The sequence below is a fragment of the Magnolia sinica genome, chromosome 3 (genome assembly GCF_029962835.1).
Source record: "Magnolia sinica isolate HGM2019 chromosome 3, MsV1, whole genome shotgun sequence".
NCBI lineage: Eukaryota > Viridiplantae > Streptophyta > Magnoliopsida > Magnoliales > Magnoliaceae > Magnolia > Magnolia sinica.
Window position 1 is genome coordinate 22,675,087 of NC_080575.1, and position 20,515 is coordinate 22,695,601.

The window sequence follows — 20,515 nt, forward strand, 5'->3', positions numbered from 1 at the left end:
TTGCTATTTTTGGTAATTACGATTTTTGGTTTATGTTTTCTTTATTAATGGTGTAAGGAGACATATTAGATGGTAATTCATCAATCAATTTCGAATTTTTATAGAATTTATTTTCTATTTTGCTTACTTTCTTTCTCGTGGATTCAAGAAATCTCTGTGAGGAGTCTAGAGAAGTTCCGTGGAATCGGAACAGTTATTCCCTTGAGGAAGATGGTGCTCGACCTCACATCCTTCCCTGGTATCAGAGCACTACCAATGGTGAATCGTAAGGCTATACTAGATAATGCGAGTTCTAGCGACAAAGACCTCGATGATGGCTTTGCCCGACGACCAGTCCATGGAGGAGATCGTCCTGATCATATTGAAAGATACTATCGAGGTAAGGCCGAACTTCATAGTTTTAATGAATTATTATGTATAGAAGATTTACTCGATGGATTACCCCCCATGAGGGACATCCAACATCACATAGGCCTTATCCCTGGGGCTAGTTTGCCCAACCGCCTTCACTATCAAGTGAGTCAGAAAGAATTTCAGATCTTGATGGCAGGAGTGAAGGATCTGATCGATACTAGTCAGGTCAAGGAAAGCATAAGTACATGTATTGTGACAGCTCAAGAGCCTAATGCCAAGTACAAGAAAATGACTAATAAACATCGGCATCAAAAGTTATCTCAGAATCATGAACCAAGTTCCTTATGTAACTCAAGGATGAGTTTTTTCCAAGTGGAGGGGTTTGATGTAGAATGTGTTACAGATACATTCCTAGACTAAAAAAAGGTGGACCGTAAATTGATCATAATTTTTTATTCGGGTATCGTTACAGCGCACTAGATGGAGTATCATGAATCGAAGCAGCACGGTACACGAGGATGAGTTCTTTTGAAGTGGAGAGGACTAATGTAGAGTGGGTCGCGGACACTTTCATGTCCAAGATGGACCAGAGAAGGCCCGTTCAGAGGCAAAAGTCATCAAGACTGTCAGAACATTAAAACAGGCATATCTTGCAAACCGAAATGAGTTACTCGATGTACCATATATGATTTTGAGGTAGGATAAGCTACTTTAGCCAACTAACCCCGCTTTGCTGGGTTACCCACGCCGAATTTGTGATATTCCATCATATCGACGCCGAATTCCAATGTTAGTTCTGTTTTTACTATAAATAGTAAGTTCTGGTTTGATTATAACTCTTCATCCGTTGGGCTTTAGGAGTTGTGTCCAACATGAAAAGTGCTTAGAATAATTAGAAAAATAACGTGGTTAAGCCACATAGGACACTTACTGTAAAAAAAAGTAAATTTACTATTTATAGTAAGTTGCGAATTCTAGGAGTTTTAGTTGTAGTTTGCTTCTGATTTCTCTCTCATTACTTGGTATCCCTATTTAAAGGGTTGTGAACTCATTTATTTCATTCATTAATCAATTTCGAATTTTATTAGAATTTATTTCTATTTTCTTGCTCTCTTTCCTTGTGGATTCGAGAAGTCTCTGTGAGGAGTCCAGAGAAGCTCCGTGGATTTGGAGTAGTTATCCTTGAGGAAGACGATGATCAACCTCATCACATTCATCCCTGCGTCATCCTAGGTTCCAAACATGCCCTGAAGGAAGAAGGGTTAATTAAGTAATCAGGCGAGAAATATTATATTGTTTGAGAAACCTTAGAGGTTGTTGAAGCAAAGGATCACTACCAAGTGCATTATGATTCATAAGCTGGTTGGACATGTGACCCGGCCTGGTCAATTGACCAAGTGTTTAAGTCGACTCTATGAGTCCATCTTGTCCAACCAAATAGGATCAATCTCCTGAGCTAATTTCAAAACTGATGGACGGAGTTATAGTCCATTAACTACTGGACACGGGCCTGAATTACTGGACCATGAACCTCAGTATATCATGTAACTCCTCACTACAAATAGAAATTGTCTACTGTTCCCGCATCTGGGCACTTAGGGGGGTGAATTACTTTAGATAAGCTACGTATACTATAAGTAACATATCTTGGTTTCTATTCATTCGGCGGATAAGTATGTTTCATAAATGACCATAACAACCATTATGGGCCATGCTACAACTTGTATCATAATGGTAATTGAGTACACCTAAAGAACAACCTAGATCTTGTAAAAAACAGAGGGTGGCCGAGCTCAAGCTCATGCCAAAAAACCCCGGCCAAGAATAATCATCAGGGCCAGATTGAGGTAAGTTTGTAATTTTGGCCCATCAAAGGCCGTGGTTGGGCTTTAGCCTATGTTTTACTTCGTGGGCCAGGCACGGACAGACATGGCCCGGACCAAACCGGAGCACGAGGAGCCCTGTCATGCATTGTATTACGAATTATGGCCTTTTTCAGCTAGTTAGTTTAGGAGTCAACATAAGTTAATTGGATGGACAATGGGTTTCCCACCCATCCCCTTCCTGATGTTGAACTACCATGGGACACGTAAGATAGAACTTGGTGGTCTGATGGATCAATTGATCCAACGACCAGAAGGCCGCTTGTGTTAGTTTTTGAATACTAACCTCATTTGTAGATCTAGCCCACTGAAATAACGAATAGAATACTAACTACTCTGGGACGTTTTAACCACGAAATCCCTACGTCCAAGATCTTACAGTTTTCCTCCTTTCATTAAAAACAACAACATCATCATCATCATCATCATCATCATCATATATATATATATATATATATATATATATATATATATGAATGCTCACCTGCCCACAAGTTCTCACGACAACTCTGAGAATTTTTTTTCCATGTGACGCAGCCCCTAATGAAACTGCTAGAGCCCAACTTTTACCCAAAACCAATACTTTGGTGGGCCATGAAAAAGAGAGAAAAATCAAGAAAGAAAATTGTTTCTTTCTTCCATGGCCCACCAAATTTTTAGATAAGGGTAAAAGTTGGGCAAGGGGGGTTTCATGGGGGTGCTACATTACATGGACGGTTCAGATCTTATACTCATATATTGGAAGATGACTTCTCAAAAAGTTCTCACAAATTTGGGTGAAAACTGGTGCGCAGGTGAGCATTTCTCTCTCTCTCTCTCTCTCTCTCTCTCTCCCCGCACCTTCTTACGTGTGCACCTTTGCACACATGTCATGGGCACTGAATCTGAATAGTCCACATGATGCGGTGCCCCTTGAAACTCTTTGGGCCCAATTCTCAACCCAATACAAAACTCTAATGGGTCATGGTAAAGAGAAATACAAATCAAGAGAGGAAATTTTTTCCTTTTTCCATGGCTTACCAGAGTTTCGTATTAGGCTGAAAGTTGGGCTTATGAGATTTCAAGGGGTGCCACATCACATGGACCATGCATTTAGATTCTATGCCCATGACATGTGTGCAAAAGTTCGCGCAGGTGCTCACCTAAGATGGTGGGCTTTCCTCATATATATATATATATATATATATATATATATATATATATATATATATATGTTAGCCATTTTTTTACTAATTAAAACCAACCATTGTTTAGATGTAACCACCCTTATTTTGAGGGCTCCTTGTGTTATCACGTTGTGTTAAATCTAAGTATTGGCCATCAACCTATTTCTAAAAATGACAAAAATGTTCCCAAAAAGTGTTAGATGTGGACATGTTCTAGATTGTTGAAAAGCACATGACTGGTGGTATGGACCGCCCTAAAATAGTGGGCAGTGATCTCAACCGTTCAACACTTGTTGGCTACCAATTTGGACTTTTCAAAAGCAGGTGGGCAGTTATCGGGACCATTCAAAATGCGTGGACAGAGTCTTGGATATTCTTGAGATGGTTCATAGCAATTTAGGCCGTTCAAGCATAAGTGGACAATGATATGGAGCATCTCATGATGGTAGACAATGATCTAGAGTACTGATGCTCTCTTCAATATATACAAAGAAATTATACTCCTTCGGGGCATTTTCATCATTTTCATAAATAAGCTAACATAGGTAACTTGAATTTAATGGAAAGTGGTAAAATAAAGAGAACAATCAAATATGGGTGCCAATATCTATAAAAAAAATAATAATAATAAATAAATAAATAAAAGAAAAAGATTATTTTAGACAATTATTATTGTTGATGTCTTAAATCTGTAAGCAACAGACTCTGCCAATGACATCAACAGACCACTCAATGTCATCGGAAAAATTTTAAAAATACATGTTTTATTGCCGGAACATTTTAGCGTTTCACTCGATGTCACCGATGGATACTCAATGTCATCAAAAAAATCTAAAAAATTTATATTTTATTGTTGGAACATTTTGGTATTTTACTCAATGCCATCAAAGGTGTTAAATACCATCGACGGATTATCAGTGCCATCGAAGTCCCATCGAAGGTGACATCAAGTGCACACGCAAAATTGCTTAAGTGCGGGATTTGTTTCTTATTCCGATTGTGATATTATATGAGGCTATATATCGAGTATAATCGGGATTTGGAAGAGGAAGAGAGCTGTTCTAGTCTTTCTATTTTGTTCCTAAGGGTTTCAAGGGCATAACTTTGGTTTGTGGAGTAGATTGGATGCTTGTTCAAATCGATAATCTCCGTCTCTTGTAATTTTTACTTTCATATTACATTACTCATCACTTTGTGTCGCAATTTTTTTTCTCAAAAGGATTTTTCCACGTAAAATTTGGATTGTTTGTATTTAAACTTAGTTATGCAATTAGTAATACTTTGCTTGATTCATCTATGTGTGCTTCCGCATTTCCCCAACAGTTATGTCAAATCATGCATAAAAATGGGTGGCATTGTATCAAAATCCCTATATATAATGCATGTCATCATGGCCTAAAATTTTCCGTTGAATTAGTTGTTTGAATGGCTAAAACTTCACATTATTACGGAATAGAACACATTTATACATAAATGAAAGGGCATCTAGGTAAAGATAAGGCCCTTAGTTCACCGAGGGAATCTAAATGAAAATGGTATTTCGATTGTAAGTTAGTTAAGAAGAGCTACTTATGCATCAAGTAGCTTATCTAGGTTTCTATTTATTAAGTTTAAGTGATTAGGTAACTTTAAGTAAAAAAGTTGCTTATAATTGATCTTACACCAAACTTATCTCATATATTTTCTTTCACTAAAAAGAAATTATTTTTACCACTTCTCCCCTTGATCTATAACTAAAAAAATATTTCTTCTTTCCTCGGATGTGGAACTCATGTACATTAAGCCACACCACTTGAGGCACACCATGGATCAAGCAAATAAATGAAATCGAACTGATCAAGCAATTCAAGGAAGTAGATTGTGTCTTGCGCACCCTTGCTGGGACCATAATCCACCCAGGCTGGGACTCTATGGGGCCCACATCAATGTATAGGTTCTATCCACATTGTCCTTTTATTTTTATATGCCATTTTAGGTTATGAGCCCAAAAAATGAGGCATATCCAAAGCTCAAGTGTAATTTTTGTGCTTGGGGTTCTAAGTATTAAAATACTTATTTGAACGTGCGAGAGAGATGATGATGCAAGGAAGAGCGTGAAGGGGTAATAAGAAACATCATCATCTTTCTTAAATAATTAAAATCTTACATACATAAGGTAATTTCTTAAATTTATTATTTTTTTTTTTAAAAAAAAAAGAGAGATAAAACTTAAATATTTTTATTGAATAATTTTTAATGACTATGATTTCTGAATGACATCTTTAATATATATATATATATATATATATATATATATATATATAACAAATCCTAATTCGTAATTACCTAAAGTTGAAAACTTTTAATCCTAATAAAAGTTCTAATTCAACAAAAATAGAACTTATCAAAATTAGTAAGTTTTTTTTTTTTTTAAATAAAGTTTTAAATTAACTTTATTGTAGCATTCTTGGCATGATTACAATGATCAATTTTTAAAAAAGATGAAATTCTAAAACTCTAAAAATAAAAATAAAAATAAAAAAATCACGACAAAAAAATGAAAATTACTAAAAATAGTAAAATTTACTAAAATCTTATTTTTGATCTGGGAGGATGCATTTTCTCGTGAAACGAATGGACGCAACCCATTATGTGGGGTAGTTGACCCTGAATGGCCCATTACCATAAAGATTGATAAGTCGTTCGTCCCATAACGATACCTAGATCAAAAGTTATAGTCAATTTATGGTTCACAATTCAAGCTATAATTTTTTCCTATTCAGATTGAATTTCTTCGAACGGAAGGTACTTGGGCCCAATTACGTCATGCCCTACATAGGATTGGGCCTTGATTTGACAAATTACTTCGGCTTTTGTTTGGCCGTCTTTTGGTTGAGCCATGCTAGGAATGCATTTGTGCCACGTCCTACCTTAGATTACATGATGGTTAGGATCACCTGACAAAGTGGCTCTCTAAGAGCTAGAATTGGACAATCAAAGGTAATACACACTTGATGAAGGATCTATATCAATGTTGGCACCATTTGTGGTATGGTTTATGTTGATAGCCCATTTCCATTGCCTTTGATTGAAATGCAAGGATTACTTGACCAAAGTGATCTTTGAGATCGTTGGACAATCAAAGGTGGGACACACATAATGGATGGTCTAGAGCAATGATCAGTTGGATTGTAGCATGATTAGTATGGATCATCCATATTCCTCGGGGCATTAATTGGTAGAGGATGACCAATATCATGGAAACAAAGTGATTTTTGGGAGGGATAAGCAATCAAGGTTTGGACCGTGTGGTCAAGATCAATGATCGGACAATTTGTATGACCAACGTGGACCATTCATTTTCAGTTAATTGGAAGGTTAGGATCATCAACCAGGGAATGGCAATCAAGGGTGTGACATACGCCATAGAAGGTCTAGATGAATGATCATAGCATTTGTAATATGATCAATATGAACCGTCCAAAAACCTAGGCATTGAATGGATGGTTAGGATCATCCAGCATAAGTGGTTTTTAAAAGGGATCGGCAATCAAAGGTGGACACATTATGGAGGTCTAAATGGATGATATGAACATTTTCCTAACTATTGAATGGACGGTTGGCATCATTTGACAAAGTGGTGTCTTACGATGATGGGCAATCAAGAATGGAACCAAATGATGAATCGTCTAGATCAATGACTTAGTGGTATGATGAATATAGACCCTCCATTTCTCTAACTATTAAATAGGTGGTTAGGACCATCTGACAAAAGTAACTTTTTTACGGTGATGGAAATTAAATCAAGGGCATGGGAACACTTGATAGATGATATAGATCAATGTTCAAACCGTTTTTACTACAATCAATATGGGTCATCCATTTCCCTAACATTAGATGGATGGTTAGGATCACTGGACAAAATGATTTTTTACACTAACGGGTGATTTAGTCTAGGACCCACAAGAAAAGTTGATCTTTTACAGTAATGGATGATCAAGTCTAGGACCCACATGATGGATGGTCAAGATAAATTTTCAACCCATTGACCGGTTGGGCTGGCAGTATGATGAGTATGGACCGTCCATTTCCCTAGCTAGTCAATGAAGATCGCCTGACAAATGTAATTTTTTGAGGACGGGAAATCAAGGGTTGCAAACATCATATTGTCTAGTGATGTAGAGCGGGTCGTGGGCAATTTCAAAGCCAAGATGGACCAGAGGCGGAAGTGATTCGCACTGTAGGAAAATTAAAACATGCATATCTCGCACAAACTGAAATGAGTCATTCGCGTGTACCATATATGATTTTGGGTAGGAGAAGCTAAGTTAGCCAACTAACCCCGCGGCGTGGGGTTTCCCATGCCGAATTTGTGAGATTCTATCATATCGACGGTCAAAGATCTCTTTTATTTTTGTTTTTAGTAAGTTTTAGTTAGCTCATAACCTTTCATCCATTGAGTTCTAGGAGTTCCGTGTAACGTGAAAAATGCTTAAAAATTTAGGAGAATAACATGGTTAATCTAAAGAGGACACTTACTATTTTTTGCCCAAAACTATGAGATCTAGTAAAAATCATGACTGTCTATAAATAGTAAGTTTACTATTTATAGTAAGTCAGAATTTTGGAGAGTTCGAGTTAGGGTTTGATTCCTAAGCTTCTTCCTAGGGTTGATATCACTATTTAGGGAGTAGTAAACTCGTATTTATCATCAATCAATTTATTTCCAATTAATTTAGAATTTATTTCTAATTTTTTATCTCTCCAAGTTGGATTCCAAGAATTTCTGTGAGGAGTCCATAGAAGCTCCATGGATTTGGAGTAGTTATCCCTTTGAGGAAGACAGTGATGGACCTCATTACGTCCATCCATGCATATCTAGCTAGCGAGGCATGGTTTGCTGTTACAACGAAAACAGTCATACAAAAGAAATTTCAGCATTACAAAAGAAACTTCCTGACCAATGTATTGCAGACAAACATGCATATGGCTAGGGTTGGGCTGGATTGAGCCTTATCCCAGCCAAGCCCACAAGCCAATCGCAGCACAGGTTCACCCAACCGCGAGCCAAAGTACCTAGCTAAGTAGGTTGAGCTGGGCAGTCAATCCTATCGGCCTTCTTGCATGCCCAAACTTATGCCTGATGCAATCCAAGTATTCATCAGTCTGTGGCCCTTTAACCACGTAGCCAATAAGATTGGTAATGGTCAGGGCACCCCAACTGACCTGATGAGCCCAAACCAGCTTTGGGCTGGGCATGGACCTACTCTATTGGTGTATGGGCTAGGCACCTAGAATGCATGGCCTAGTCAATTCTCGGGTCGGGGTTAGGTTAGAGTCATTTGAGCCCCCAACACAGGCCAGCCCAGGCCAACCCGCCAACTCATACGTGTGCTGTGTTATATCCCATGAATGCATGCAATTGATGGTGGGACCGTTGAGAAATAGGTGACGTACAGAGTGCGAAGGCACGTGACAAAGAGTGGTATGAGATTCAAAATATTATCTTGATTGATTAACTGAGTTAGCACTGTGATCATAACTAATTCACTGGCCCACCTCTCTAAATTAACTTCAACAGTGCAAGCTCTTTGGGGCTCACCATGTTGTGTGTGTAAAATCTACTCCGTCCACCAGGTGTGCTCCTCAATTCTACGTGCTAGCACTAAAAAATTCATTGAGGTCCATAATTCAGGTGGGCCACACTAAAGTAAAGGAAACAATATGGGAATGGGACGTGGACCATAGGTTTTTGTGTGGGGCCACTATATTTCATCGAACTCATTCATCAGGTGTGACTCACTAGGACCAAGGGAATATACAAAAATCAGACTGATCCAAAGCTCAGGTGGGCCACCATCCGTGAACGTAGAGGTTTCAAGAGCAACTTTGCATTGTTGCCAATGGTTTGGCCTATATGAGTGCTGAATTTTTTAGATGTCTATTGAGCATAAGTGCTATAACGTGATGGATGGAGTGGATTCCACGTATAAAACATTGTGCCCACAAGATTTAGGTGTTTTATGTTAGGGAACTACAAAATCAAACCCTGAATTCGAAACACACGACGAAAGATAAACACATACAAACATGCACAGGAACATACCATATGACAAAAGATGACAACCTTGTTGCCTTTGTCCAAGGTAAATCGTTCACCCTTCAACATGGACCAAAATGACAACAGTAACAACTACCAAGATGGAACCCGCAACACTCTAATCAGAATCGACAAATGGGTACGATTCAGAAACCTAGTCACTTCGCTCCATTAGCCCAATCTTACATTGAAATACTAGCCATGTTAATCTAGATGCAACTTCTTACCCCCACTAGCCTATGCCCCCACTGAAAACAAGCATTGCGCGTTTCATCAGTCTAGGGGGCATGAGACAGACCACTACTTTACAATAAAACATGCAGTCCAAAATCTAATCAGCCAAGGAAAAATTTTCTATTGTGACCTCGAACTCGGTTGTTAACAGCATACTTTAGAATCATCTGCCATAGTATCAAGTGAGCCCCACCACATTAAGCAGCCCCACAGTCAATTTTCACCCACGAAAGATTTCCTCTCCATCCAGCCCAGTCCAGTCATGCCATCAAATCTCATCTAGAGTGCTCACCACTCATCATATAGGGACACCATCCAAATCAATGTCTCATCCAAACTTGGTCCTCCAAGGAAGGACCCCAAAACTAGCATACAATCTGGTCTCTAGCCAGTTGTGGACCAATCAACCATTGGTCCTCCAGGGAAAGGCCCCAAAGTAGCCATGTTTCCCATCCTCCAGGTCCATTCAAACATGGGTACAAGAAATACCACTTTTAGCGACGAAAATTTTCGTCGCTAAAAGTCATATTTTTATAGCTAAAAGACTTTTAGCGACAAAAATTTTCGTCGCTAAATTCGTCGTTAAAAGACCAACGTACAAGGATTTTATCGGCGAAAAATCTAAATCGTCGCTAAAGCAAGCTTTTTAGCGACGAAAATTTTCGTCGTTAAAAAAACTATACAAGACTTTTAACAGCAAAAATTTTCGCTGCTAAAATAATTCGTTACCCTTTTAGCGACGAAACTTTTCGTTGCTAAAAAAATTGTATAAGACTTTTTTTCGCTGCTAAAAAATTCATTACACTTTTAGCGACAAAATTTTCGTCGCTAAAAACATGTACAAGATTTTTAGCAGCGAAATATTCAGCTACTAAAAAAATTCGTTACTTTTAGCGACGAAAATTTTCGTTGCAAATAAAACTGTACAAGACTTTTAGCAGCGAAAATTTTCGCTGCCAAAAAATTCTTCAACTTTTAGCGACGAAAATTTTCGTCGTTAAAAAAACCGAACAATAGTTTTCGCTGCTAAAAATTGGTTCCTTTTTAAGCAACGAAAATTTTCATCGCTAAATAACCTTTACATGGCTTTTAGCAGTGAAACTTTTCGCTGTTAAAAATTGGTTCCTTTTTTAGCAATGAAAATTTTCGTCACTAAAAAACCTTTACATGGCTTTTAGCAGCGAAACTTTTCACTGCCAAAAAATTCTTTACACCTTTAGCAACGAAAATTTTCGTCACTAATAAAACTATACAAGACTTTTAGCAGCAAAAATTTTCGCTGCCAAAAAATCCTTTGACTTTTAGCGACGAAAATTTTCGTCGCTAAAAAAACCGAACAATACTTTTAGCAGCGAAACTTAAGTTTCGCTGCTAAAATTTGGTTCCTTTTTTAGCGACGAAAATTTTCATCTCTAAAAAACCTTCACATGGCTTTTAGCAACGAAACTTTTCGCTACCAAAAAATTCGTTACACCTTTAGCAACGAAAATTTTCGTCGCTAAAAAACTTTCCAAGCCTTTTAGCAACAAAAACTTTTGCAGCTAAAAATTTAGAAAACTTTTAGCTACAAAAATTTTCGTCGCTAAAAGTCCCTTTTTTTTAATATACAGCTCAAAATTCCTAATATACACCTGTTAACAATATATTTCATCATATTCATCCTGATATACACCTATTTTATAATTTATTTCATCATATTCACATTCACATCCATCTAAATTAACCCAAACCCAAACATAAACTACATTCATCCAAACACAAACAATTTTATCCGCATCACATTCATTCACGCATAAATACATATAAACTTAACATAATAAACAAATATCCAAAAAATCACACAGATGAAGGCGGAGGCGCTAGGGCATTGGTGGGTAAGTGTGTAGCAATAACCTGAAACATCTCCATCATCCATCACTCATGCTCCACCCGCATCTCCCCCATCCTCCTCTCCTGCTCCTCCCCCTGCCTCGCCAACTGATCGTCCATCCTCCTCTCCTGCTCCTCCCTCTGCCTCGTCAGCTCCTCCTCCATCCTCCTCTCCTGCTTCTCCCTCTGCCTCGCCAGCTGATCCATCATCTTCCTCTCCTGCTTCTCCCTCTGCCTGTCTAGCTGATCTTTGATGTCATCGATGACGACCTGTAGCTGTCGAACCTCTCTCTCTGCGGTATCAACTCGGCATATGGTGCTATCACCAACGACGATGGATCGGCTGGAGGCAGCTCTAACGGGTACCATGAGCTTGGCACCATGGCCAAACCCACGCACATATTCAGAATGGGTGCCAAGCACCTGACTCAGGATCTCTGGCTCACTCTTCTGAGTACCATGGGGAGTGGGCTGACTGCGTAAGGTGTCCATCTCCTCCTGTAATGAAAACATATGAAGTTTCATAATAAATGACATTATTATAATTTAATACAAATAAATTTTACAATATAAGGATCTTTACCCAAATCTCACTAGCTCTAGGATGTACCCAAGATCCTGTCGCTTGCCGACAGTGAGTCCCTTTGTAGAAGTCTACTGGTCCAGGCTCCTGGCCAGTGACGAAATCTCGCTACGCAATCGAAAAGACAATAGAATTAATATAAATGCATAGAAAGAATATATAAACATAATAATTACCAGTACTTTATTACCATGTCGTGACAAAGTCGTACAAATAACTTTGAACTAGCTATGTGGTTCACTTCTAACTTTCCTCTATTGTCAGAATTTATTTTGCTCCTCTTCAAATACATTATTTATAATACATTATTATTAATTGTGAATTTAATTATTGCATTCTGATATCATAAATATATAAATATTACCTGAAAAGAATCAGACGAAAACCTATTGCAGAGTATTCGCCAGTCCTCATCGGTCACGTGCAGCGGTGCGGACTGTATGGCCTCATCGTGGCTCATACACCGCTTGTACTGCCGGTGTAACTTATTACGGTAATCCTTGAACCGCTCCTTCATCATGTCGTCGACGGCATGAGAGATGTGCAGAACACTCAAATCCAAGTCAAATTTATCCTGCAGTTTCGTAAATAATAAATTAAGATAATAAACTTATTAAGAAAATAACTTAACCGTAAATAAACTTTTAAAAAATAAATTTTAATTTACTAAAATTTACCTGAAAGTGCTGACGGATGAACTACACATCATCTGTCACGTCTCCCCAACGGGGAGTGGTGGGGGATCAGAGATCGGCATAAGACACCAACCTCCGACGTAAACAACAGGATATTATTCCCAACAGGTCTAATGCAGTCCTGTGGGAACTCTACCGTCACCCTGCCCTCACACATAAGTCGCTCTAAAAGCAACCCGCGCGTGGGTCCACATCCTTGTCGGCTGGTCAACGACGCTGTTGCAAAAGAAATATGTAAGTCTAAACATAAACAGAAATCATTAAAAGAAATATACGTCTAGACTTACATGCAGTGCCCGGTGTATGCGCAACTGAGAGATCAGACGCCTGCGATGCAACATGTGACGGCAATGCTGGCTCCGTTGCATCACGGGTAGAAGGGGTAGATCCAGTACGCGAACGACGTACTCTCCCACCTGGTGCCATCACTGAATATGTTCGAATTACAAACTTATAAATTTAAACAATGTCAATACAAGTGGAATATACTAAAATATTATATAAGTAGTGTTGACGGTACAATGTATTTGTGCTTATGCTTAGAAAGATGATTAAAATATGATTAGACCATTACACTATAATGCAAGCAGAATATAATAAAACTGTAAACTTTAATTTATAACATTTGAAAATTTCATTATACATTGTCATTCTAGATTAAATACACATATTTTGTTGTAATATGAAACAACTTTGAGGTAAACTATCTGAAGTACTCCCTGCGTAAGCTATCGTTTGCTTCAGACGCATATGTCATTTCGTGTGAAGCACTTAACATATTTATAGTCAACATGCCAGTCACAATAGGAGAAATCTGGTCTCTTGGGACTCCATTCAGATGTGCAAGTGATAGAGTCACATCTTCCATATCTCGTTTTCCGCGGTTATATATCTCCATCAGCCCCGAAATTTTTTTGAGATGACATAATCTTTCCTCTAAGTCATCGTCGATATATTCCACTCTACACTCATCGACCAGACCTGGTATCTTTATGGCCCTACCAGAAGAAGATAGGACCGAAACATCCATCTGCAACAGCTGATGAAGTATGTTGCGTGATTCTGCTACGCTCCGGTTTAAGGATGACATGATCAGAAATTGACTCAACTACAAATGTGGATTATAAACAAGTCAATAAAAAGAATTAATCATGACTTATAATTTTCACATATACATGGAATACATAAATTATTCGAATTGAAAAATGACATGTAAACCATGTGTATATTTAATAATCGTCGTCTGTATCACTATCGCTTAGGGCTATTTCTTCACCATCACTATCACTGATCAGTATTTCATCCTCATTGTTCGTAACGTCGTCATCAATGAAACCGCTATCATTTGTAACAATATCACGTATTATTGAGGCATTAACATGATCAGGTGGCACATCATCTCTATCTAATTGCACCACATCAATATCAACACTTGAATTAATCCATGTATCCCTAAATGGCACGTCTTCTTGATATGCTTCTTCAACCCTAAACGTGTCATTTCCCCCGTCCTCGCTATCTTCAACTTTTGGTACGGGAACGTCAAATACTTTTCTGGGCTTTATTTCTGCACCACATACCAAGAGCCACCTAACCTGGTGTCAGCAAGGTAAAATACTTGTTCGGCTTGGCTGGTGAGGACAAATGGGTCGTTCTTAAACCACTTCCGAGATAAATTTATGCTCGTAGAGTAGTTGTCAGTTTGTATTCCTAACTTCTTATTTCCAATGTCCCACCAATCACATCTAAATAAGTACACTCGCTTTCTCATACAATAACTTAGCTCAATAATATCTGTCAAAATGCCATAAAAGTCAATTTCATCCTCCTCATTTGTTCCCTTCACAACCACCCCACTATTTTGTGTGGTCCTATACTTCTCACATTCTTCGGTGTGGAACCGAATCCCGTTTACAATACAACCTGTATATCTAGATACACGTCTATCAGGGCCACATGCCAGTGAGTATAATGCATCAAACGCATCCGCAGAGTTACTCGTGCGCAACATCTTCATCTAATATCATGTACATAATATAATTGTTTAGGAATTTTCATAAGTTGAAATAATGTGCAATACAACAAAAATGCTAAGTGTGGTGAGATACAATGTGAAATCTTACACGTTTGGTGAACCATTCTGGAAACTGATCCTGATGCATTCGATCATAATTTGTGGAAAATTTGGACTTCATCTCGTCTATGTGTTCGCTACACATAAGTGGCACGTCATCAGCAAGAAACATTAAGATCATCATATGTAGAGAAAATAATAATCGAGGGAAGACTCACTCCAAGTACAGCTCTATTTCTTCACAATTATGCAACACATACCACCGTGCCTTTGCTAGATCCCCAAGGTCCATATCCTGAAATATTGGGGATCCTAAAGGACAAACGTTACGTGCAAATACAGATATGAGTCCTTGTTCATGCTCCTGCCCTTCATCGGCATTCCGATCTTCTCGGTTGAATCTAGTCTCTATGCCATGAAGATATATGGAGCAAAATGTAAAGCACTCATTATCAATGTACGCCTCAGCTATCGACCCCTTCGGTCGTGCCTTATTCCTCATAAATCGTTTCAGTGTGTGAAGGTATATATACACAAAACCATTATGTTATACGTATGAAAACATGGATATATGTAGTTTATGGAATGAATAACAATTTTAATATATTGGTACCACCTTTCAATCGGATACATCCAACGATATTGTACTAGGCCTGCAAGCTTCGCCTCGTGCGGTAAGTGAATCGCTAGGTGTACCATGATATTGAAAAATGCAGGTGGAAATATTCTTTCAAGTTTGTAAAGGATTACGGCAATGTCCCTCTCTAGTCGTTTTATAACATCTATATTCAACGATCTCGAACACAAATCCTTAAAGAATATTCCCAACTCAATCAGTGCCGCACTGATATCCTTGCTCAAGAATCCACGAATCGCAATCGACAGTAGGCGTTGTAGAAGGACGTGACAATCATGACTTTCTATTCCTGTTACCTTACAGTCCGTAACGTTTACGCGTCGAGATATGTTTGATGCATACCTATTGAAAAACTTCACCGATCTCAACCATTCACATAAATACTCTCTCTCTAGTTTTATCAACGTATAGCAGGCTGCTGGTATAGTATACGAATTTTCATGTGGTTGCAAGTGCAACCCTTTCCTTAAATCCATTTCTTGTAGATCCAATCGAGCCTTAAAACTGTCTTTTATTTTCTTCTATATGTTCATCAATGTTCCATAGACATTGTCACATATATTTTTCTCAATATGCATGACATCCAAGTTGTGTCATAATTTCAATCACTTTAATAAGGCAACTCAAAAAAGATGCTCTTCTTTCTCTAGTTATAGTCCAATACTGTACATTTCCTCTTCTTTAAGTGTGATGCCTTACCAAATCTAACTTCTCCAATGTTACTCAGTTACTTCATCACGTCTTCTCCAGATAGCTCTTTCGAAGGTGGCCTATGATCTTGTTTGCCATCAAAGATCATCGTCTTCCTACGCCAACTATGATCGCTTGGAAGGAAGCGACAATAGCCCATATAACACGTTTTCCTACCATGCTTCAATGACAATGAACAAGTCTCAATACCAAATGTAGGACAAGCCAACTTGCCCTTCGTGCTCCACCCAGACAAATTTCCATACGCGAAAAAGTCATTTATTGTCCACAAGACTGCTACATGTAATCGAAATGTCTGTCCTGTAAATGTATCATACGTTTGTACACCTTGACTCCACAACTCGTTTAACTCGTCTACTAACGATCGCAAATACACATCAATATCATTCCAAGGTGACCTGGGTCCAGGAATAAGTAATGACATCATGAAAAATGACTCATTCATATACAACCAAGGAGGAAAATTGTAGGGCACAAGTACCCACTGACCACATATTGTATGACCTACTCATATTACCAAATGGATTAAAACCATCACTTGCAAGGCCTAGTCGAACATTGCGAGAATCCTCTACAAACCAGTTATGTTGCTTGTCAAAATTTTACCAGGCTTCAGCGTCCGCAGGGTGCCTCAGTGTACTATCATCATGAACTCGTTTCTCCTTATGCCACCTCATATCTTCAGCCATCTTACGAGATATAAACAATCTTTGCAATCTGGGTTTCAATGAGAAGTACCTTAACACTTTTCGCAGGATTTTCTTACACCTGGCTCTGTCATTCTTCCACCTAGACTCTTCACATTCTTGACACTCTTCAGCCTTATCGTGCTTTTTTTGATATAATAAACAATCATTTATACTTGCATGTATGAGTTCATAACCAAGGCCCAAGTCTCGCATCAAGGATTTTACCTCGTAATGAGACTTTGGCAATGTCTCACCATCCGGTAACGCTTTTTTCAACAACTGAAGCAACATATCGAATTATTTGTTGCTCCAACGATTTATTGTCTTCAAATGAGGTAACTTTGTAAGAAAATTTAACTTGGAGAAGTTCTCACACCCCGGATAAAGTGGACGTTGCGCATTCCTCAACAACCTACTAAACTTTTCTGATTCGACATCACCCATTGGAGGAATCTCTTAGCTGCTGCTTGTCGCTACAAAATTAGTATCCGCAGTTGTTCCCCTGAACACATCCTCTATGATATCTTGCATTTCGTCAACATTTTCATCCTCGTCATCCGACACAATTGGGTCAGCAAGGACTTTAGAGGGTTCAACTCTATGGGTCATATCTTTACCATGATAGATCCACCAAGTGTAACCCTAGTCAATCCCAACTATGAACAAATCATCCTCTACTTTGTCTAAAGTCTTATATATCATGTTCTTGCATTTTCGACATGGACACCTAATCCTATTCCTTGAATCTGCCCGATTTCGCGTAAATTCCATGAACTCTTGAACCCCCTTTTTATACTCTGGGCCAAACCTGTTCTTAGCTCACATCCAACTCTTATCCATGTCTACAATGAAAATGCTAAAGTCAGTTTACGAAAATAGCTTTAAGATTAGGCTAGGTTATAGGTTTAGGTTATATGTTTAGGTTTAGGGAATAGAGACTAGGTATAAGTTTAGGTTTAAGTTTAGGGAATTGGAGTTGAGATTAGGATTAGGTGTAGGTTTAGGTTTAGGGATTTGAGTTTAGGTTATAGATTATAGGTCATAGGTTATAGGTTTAGGATAAGGTTATAAGTTAAGGTTTAGGTTTAGGTTATAAGTTTAGGTTTTAGGATTTGAGAATCGATTTAGGTTAAGGTTATAAGTTTAGGTTAAGGTTATAAGTACAGGGTATAGGTTAACGTTATAGTATAGGTTAAGGTTATAAGTATAGGAAATCGGGTTCGGGTTTGGGATCGGATTTAGGTTTGGGTTTTTAAGTTTAGGTTTAGGTTTAGGTTAGGGAGTTGAGATTAGGATTAGGTGTATGTTTAGGTTTAGGGATTTGAGAATACATTAAGGTTTAAGTTTAGGTTTAGGGATTTGAGAATAGGTTTAGGTTATAGGTTTAGGTTTAGGTTTAGGGATTTGAGAATAGGTTTAGGTTATAGGTTTAGGTTTAGGTTAGGTTATAGGTTTTTCGTCAAGGTTTAGGTTATAGTTATAAGTTTTGGGATTTGAGAATAAGTTTAAGTTATAAGTATAGGTTTAGGTTAGGTTATAGGTTATAAGTTTAGGTTACAGGTTATAGGTTATAGGTTAAGGTTTAGGTCATAGGTTTTGGTTTAGGTTAAGGCTATAAGTTTAGCGTTAGGTTTAGGTTTAGGTTTTAGGCTAAGGTTAGGGTTATATGTGTAGGTTTAGGTTATAGGTTATATCTTTAGGGAATTGAGAATAGGTCAAGGTTTAGGTTTAGGAATCGGGTTTGGGTTCAGGATCGGGTTTAGGTTTGGGTTTTCAAGTTTAGGTTTAGGTTTAGGGTAGGGAGTTGAGATTCGGATTAGGTCTAGGTTTAGGTTTAGGGATTTGAGAGTTCATTAAGGATTAGGTTTAAGTTAAGGGATTTGAGAATAGGTTTAGGTTTAGGTTTAGGGATTTGAGAATAGGTTTAGGTTATAGCTTTAGGTTTAGGTTAAGGTTATATGTTAAGGTTAAGGTTATAGGTTTAGGTTTAGGTTAAGTTTATAGGTTTAGGTTTAGGCTAGGTTATAGATTTTTGGTTAATGTTTAGGTTATAGTTATAGGTTTTGGGATTTGAGAATAGGTTTAGGTTATAAGTATAGGTTTCGGTTAGGTTATAGGTTATAAGTTTAGGTTACAGGTTATAGGTTATAGGTTAAGGTTTAGGTTATAGGTTTTGGTTTAGGTTAAGGCTATAGGTTTAGCTTTAGCTTTAGGTTTAGGTTTTAGGTTTAGGTTAGGGTTATAGGTTTAGGTTTAGGTTATAGGTTATAGCTTTAGGGAATTGAGAATACGTCAAGGTTTAGGTTTAGGAAATTGGGTTTGGGTTCGGGATCGGGTTTAGGATTGGGTTTTCAAGTTTAGGCTTAGGTTTAGGCTAGGGAGTTGAGATTAGGATTAGGTGTAGGTTTAGGTTTAGGGATTTGAGAGTACATTAAGGTTTAGGTTTAGGTTTAGGGATTTAAGAATAGGTTTAGGTTATAGGTTTGGGTTTAGGTTTAGGGATTTGAGAATAGGTTTAGGTTATAACTTTAGGTTTAGGTTTAGGTTAGGTTTATAGGTTTAGGTTTATGTTAGGTTATAGGTTTTTGGTTAAGGTTTAGGTTATAGTTATAGGTTTTGGGATTTGAGAATAGGTTTAGGTTATAAGTATAGGTTTCGGTTAGGTTATAGGTTATAAGTTTAGGTTACAGGTTATAGGTTATAGGTTAAGGTTTAGGTTATAGGTTTATGTTAAGGCTATAGGTTTAGCTTTAGCTTTAAGTTTAGGTTTTAGGTTTAGGTTAGGGTTATAGGTTTAGGTTTAGGTTATAGGTTATAGCTTTAGGGAATTGAGAATAGGTCAAGGTTTAGGTTTAGGAAATTGGGTTCGGGTTCGGGATCGGGTTTAGGTTTGGGTTTTCAAGTTTAGGTTTAGGTTTAGGCTAGGGAGTTGAGATTAGGATTAGGTGTAGGTTTAGGTTCAGGGATTTGAGAGTACATTAAGGTTTAGGTTTAGGGTTAGGGATTTGAGAATAGGTTTAGGTTATAGGTTTAGGTTTAGGTTTAGGGATTTGAGAATAGGTTTAGATTATAGGTTTAGGTTTAGGTTAGGTTATAGGTTTTTGGTTAAGGTTTAGGTTATAGTTATAGGTTATGGGATTTGAGAATAGGTTTAGGTTATAAGTATAGGTTTCGGTTAGGTTATAGGTTATAAGTTTAGGTTACAAGTTATAGGTTACAGGTTAAGGTTTAGGTTATAGGTTTTGGTTTAGGTTAAGGCTATAGGTTAAGCTTTAACTTTAGGTTTAGGTTTTAGGTTTAGGTTAGGGTTATAGGTTTAGGTTTAAGTTATAGGTTATAGCATTAGGGAATTGAGAATATGTCAAGGTTTAGGTTTAGGAAATCGGGTTTGGGTTCGGGATCGGGTTTTGGTTTGGGTTTTCAAGTTTAGGTTTAGGTTTAGGCTAGGGAGTTGAGATTAGGATTAGGTGTAGGTTTAGGTTTAGGCTAGGGAGTTGAGATTAGGATTAGGTGTAGTTTTAGGTTTAGGGATTTGAGAGTA

At 37.9% G+C, this 20,515-nt stretch overlaps 1 protein-coding gene across 1 annotated transcript; it reads right to left on the reverse strand.

The window, feature by feature from the left end:
- Positions 1 to 12,873: 12,873 nt before the first annotated feature.
- LOC131238829 (uncharacterized) lies at positions 12,874 to 13,299 on the reverse strand. The gene is made up of 2 exons (XM_058236424.1): positions 13,151 to 13,299; positions 12,874 to 13,079 (listed from the first exon to the last, which is right to left on the reverse strand). The coding sequence occupies exons 1-2, from the start codon at positions 13,287 to 13,289 to the stop codon at positions 12,874 to 12,876; spliced, it is 345 nt and encodes a 114-aa protein (XP_058092407.1). The 5' UTR covers positions 13,290 to 13,299.
- Positions 13,300 to 20,515: the final 7,216 nt, after the last annotated feature.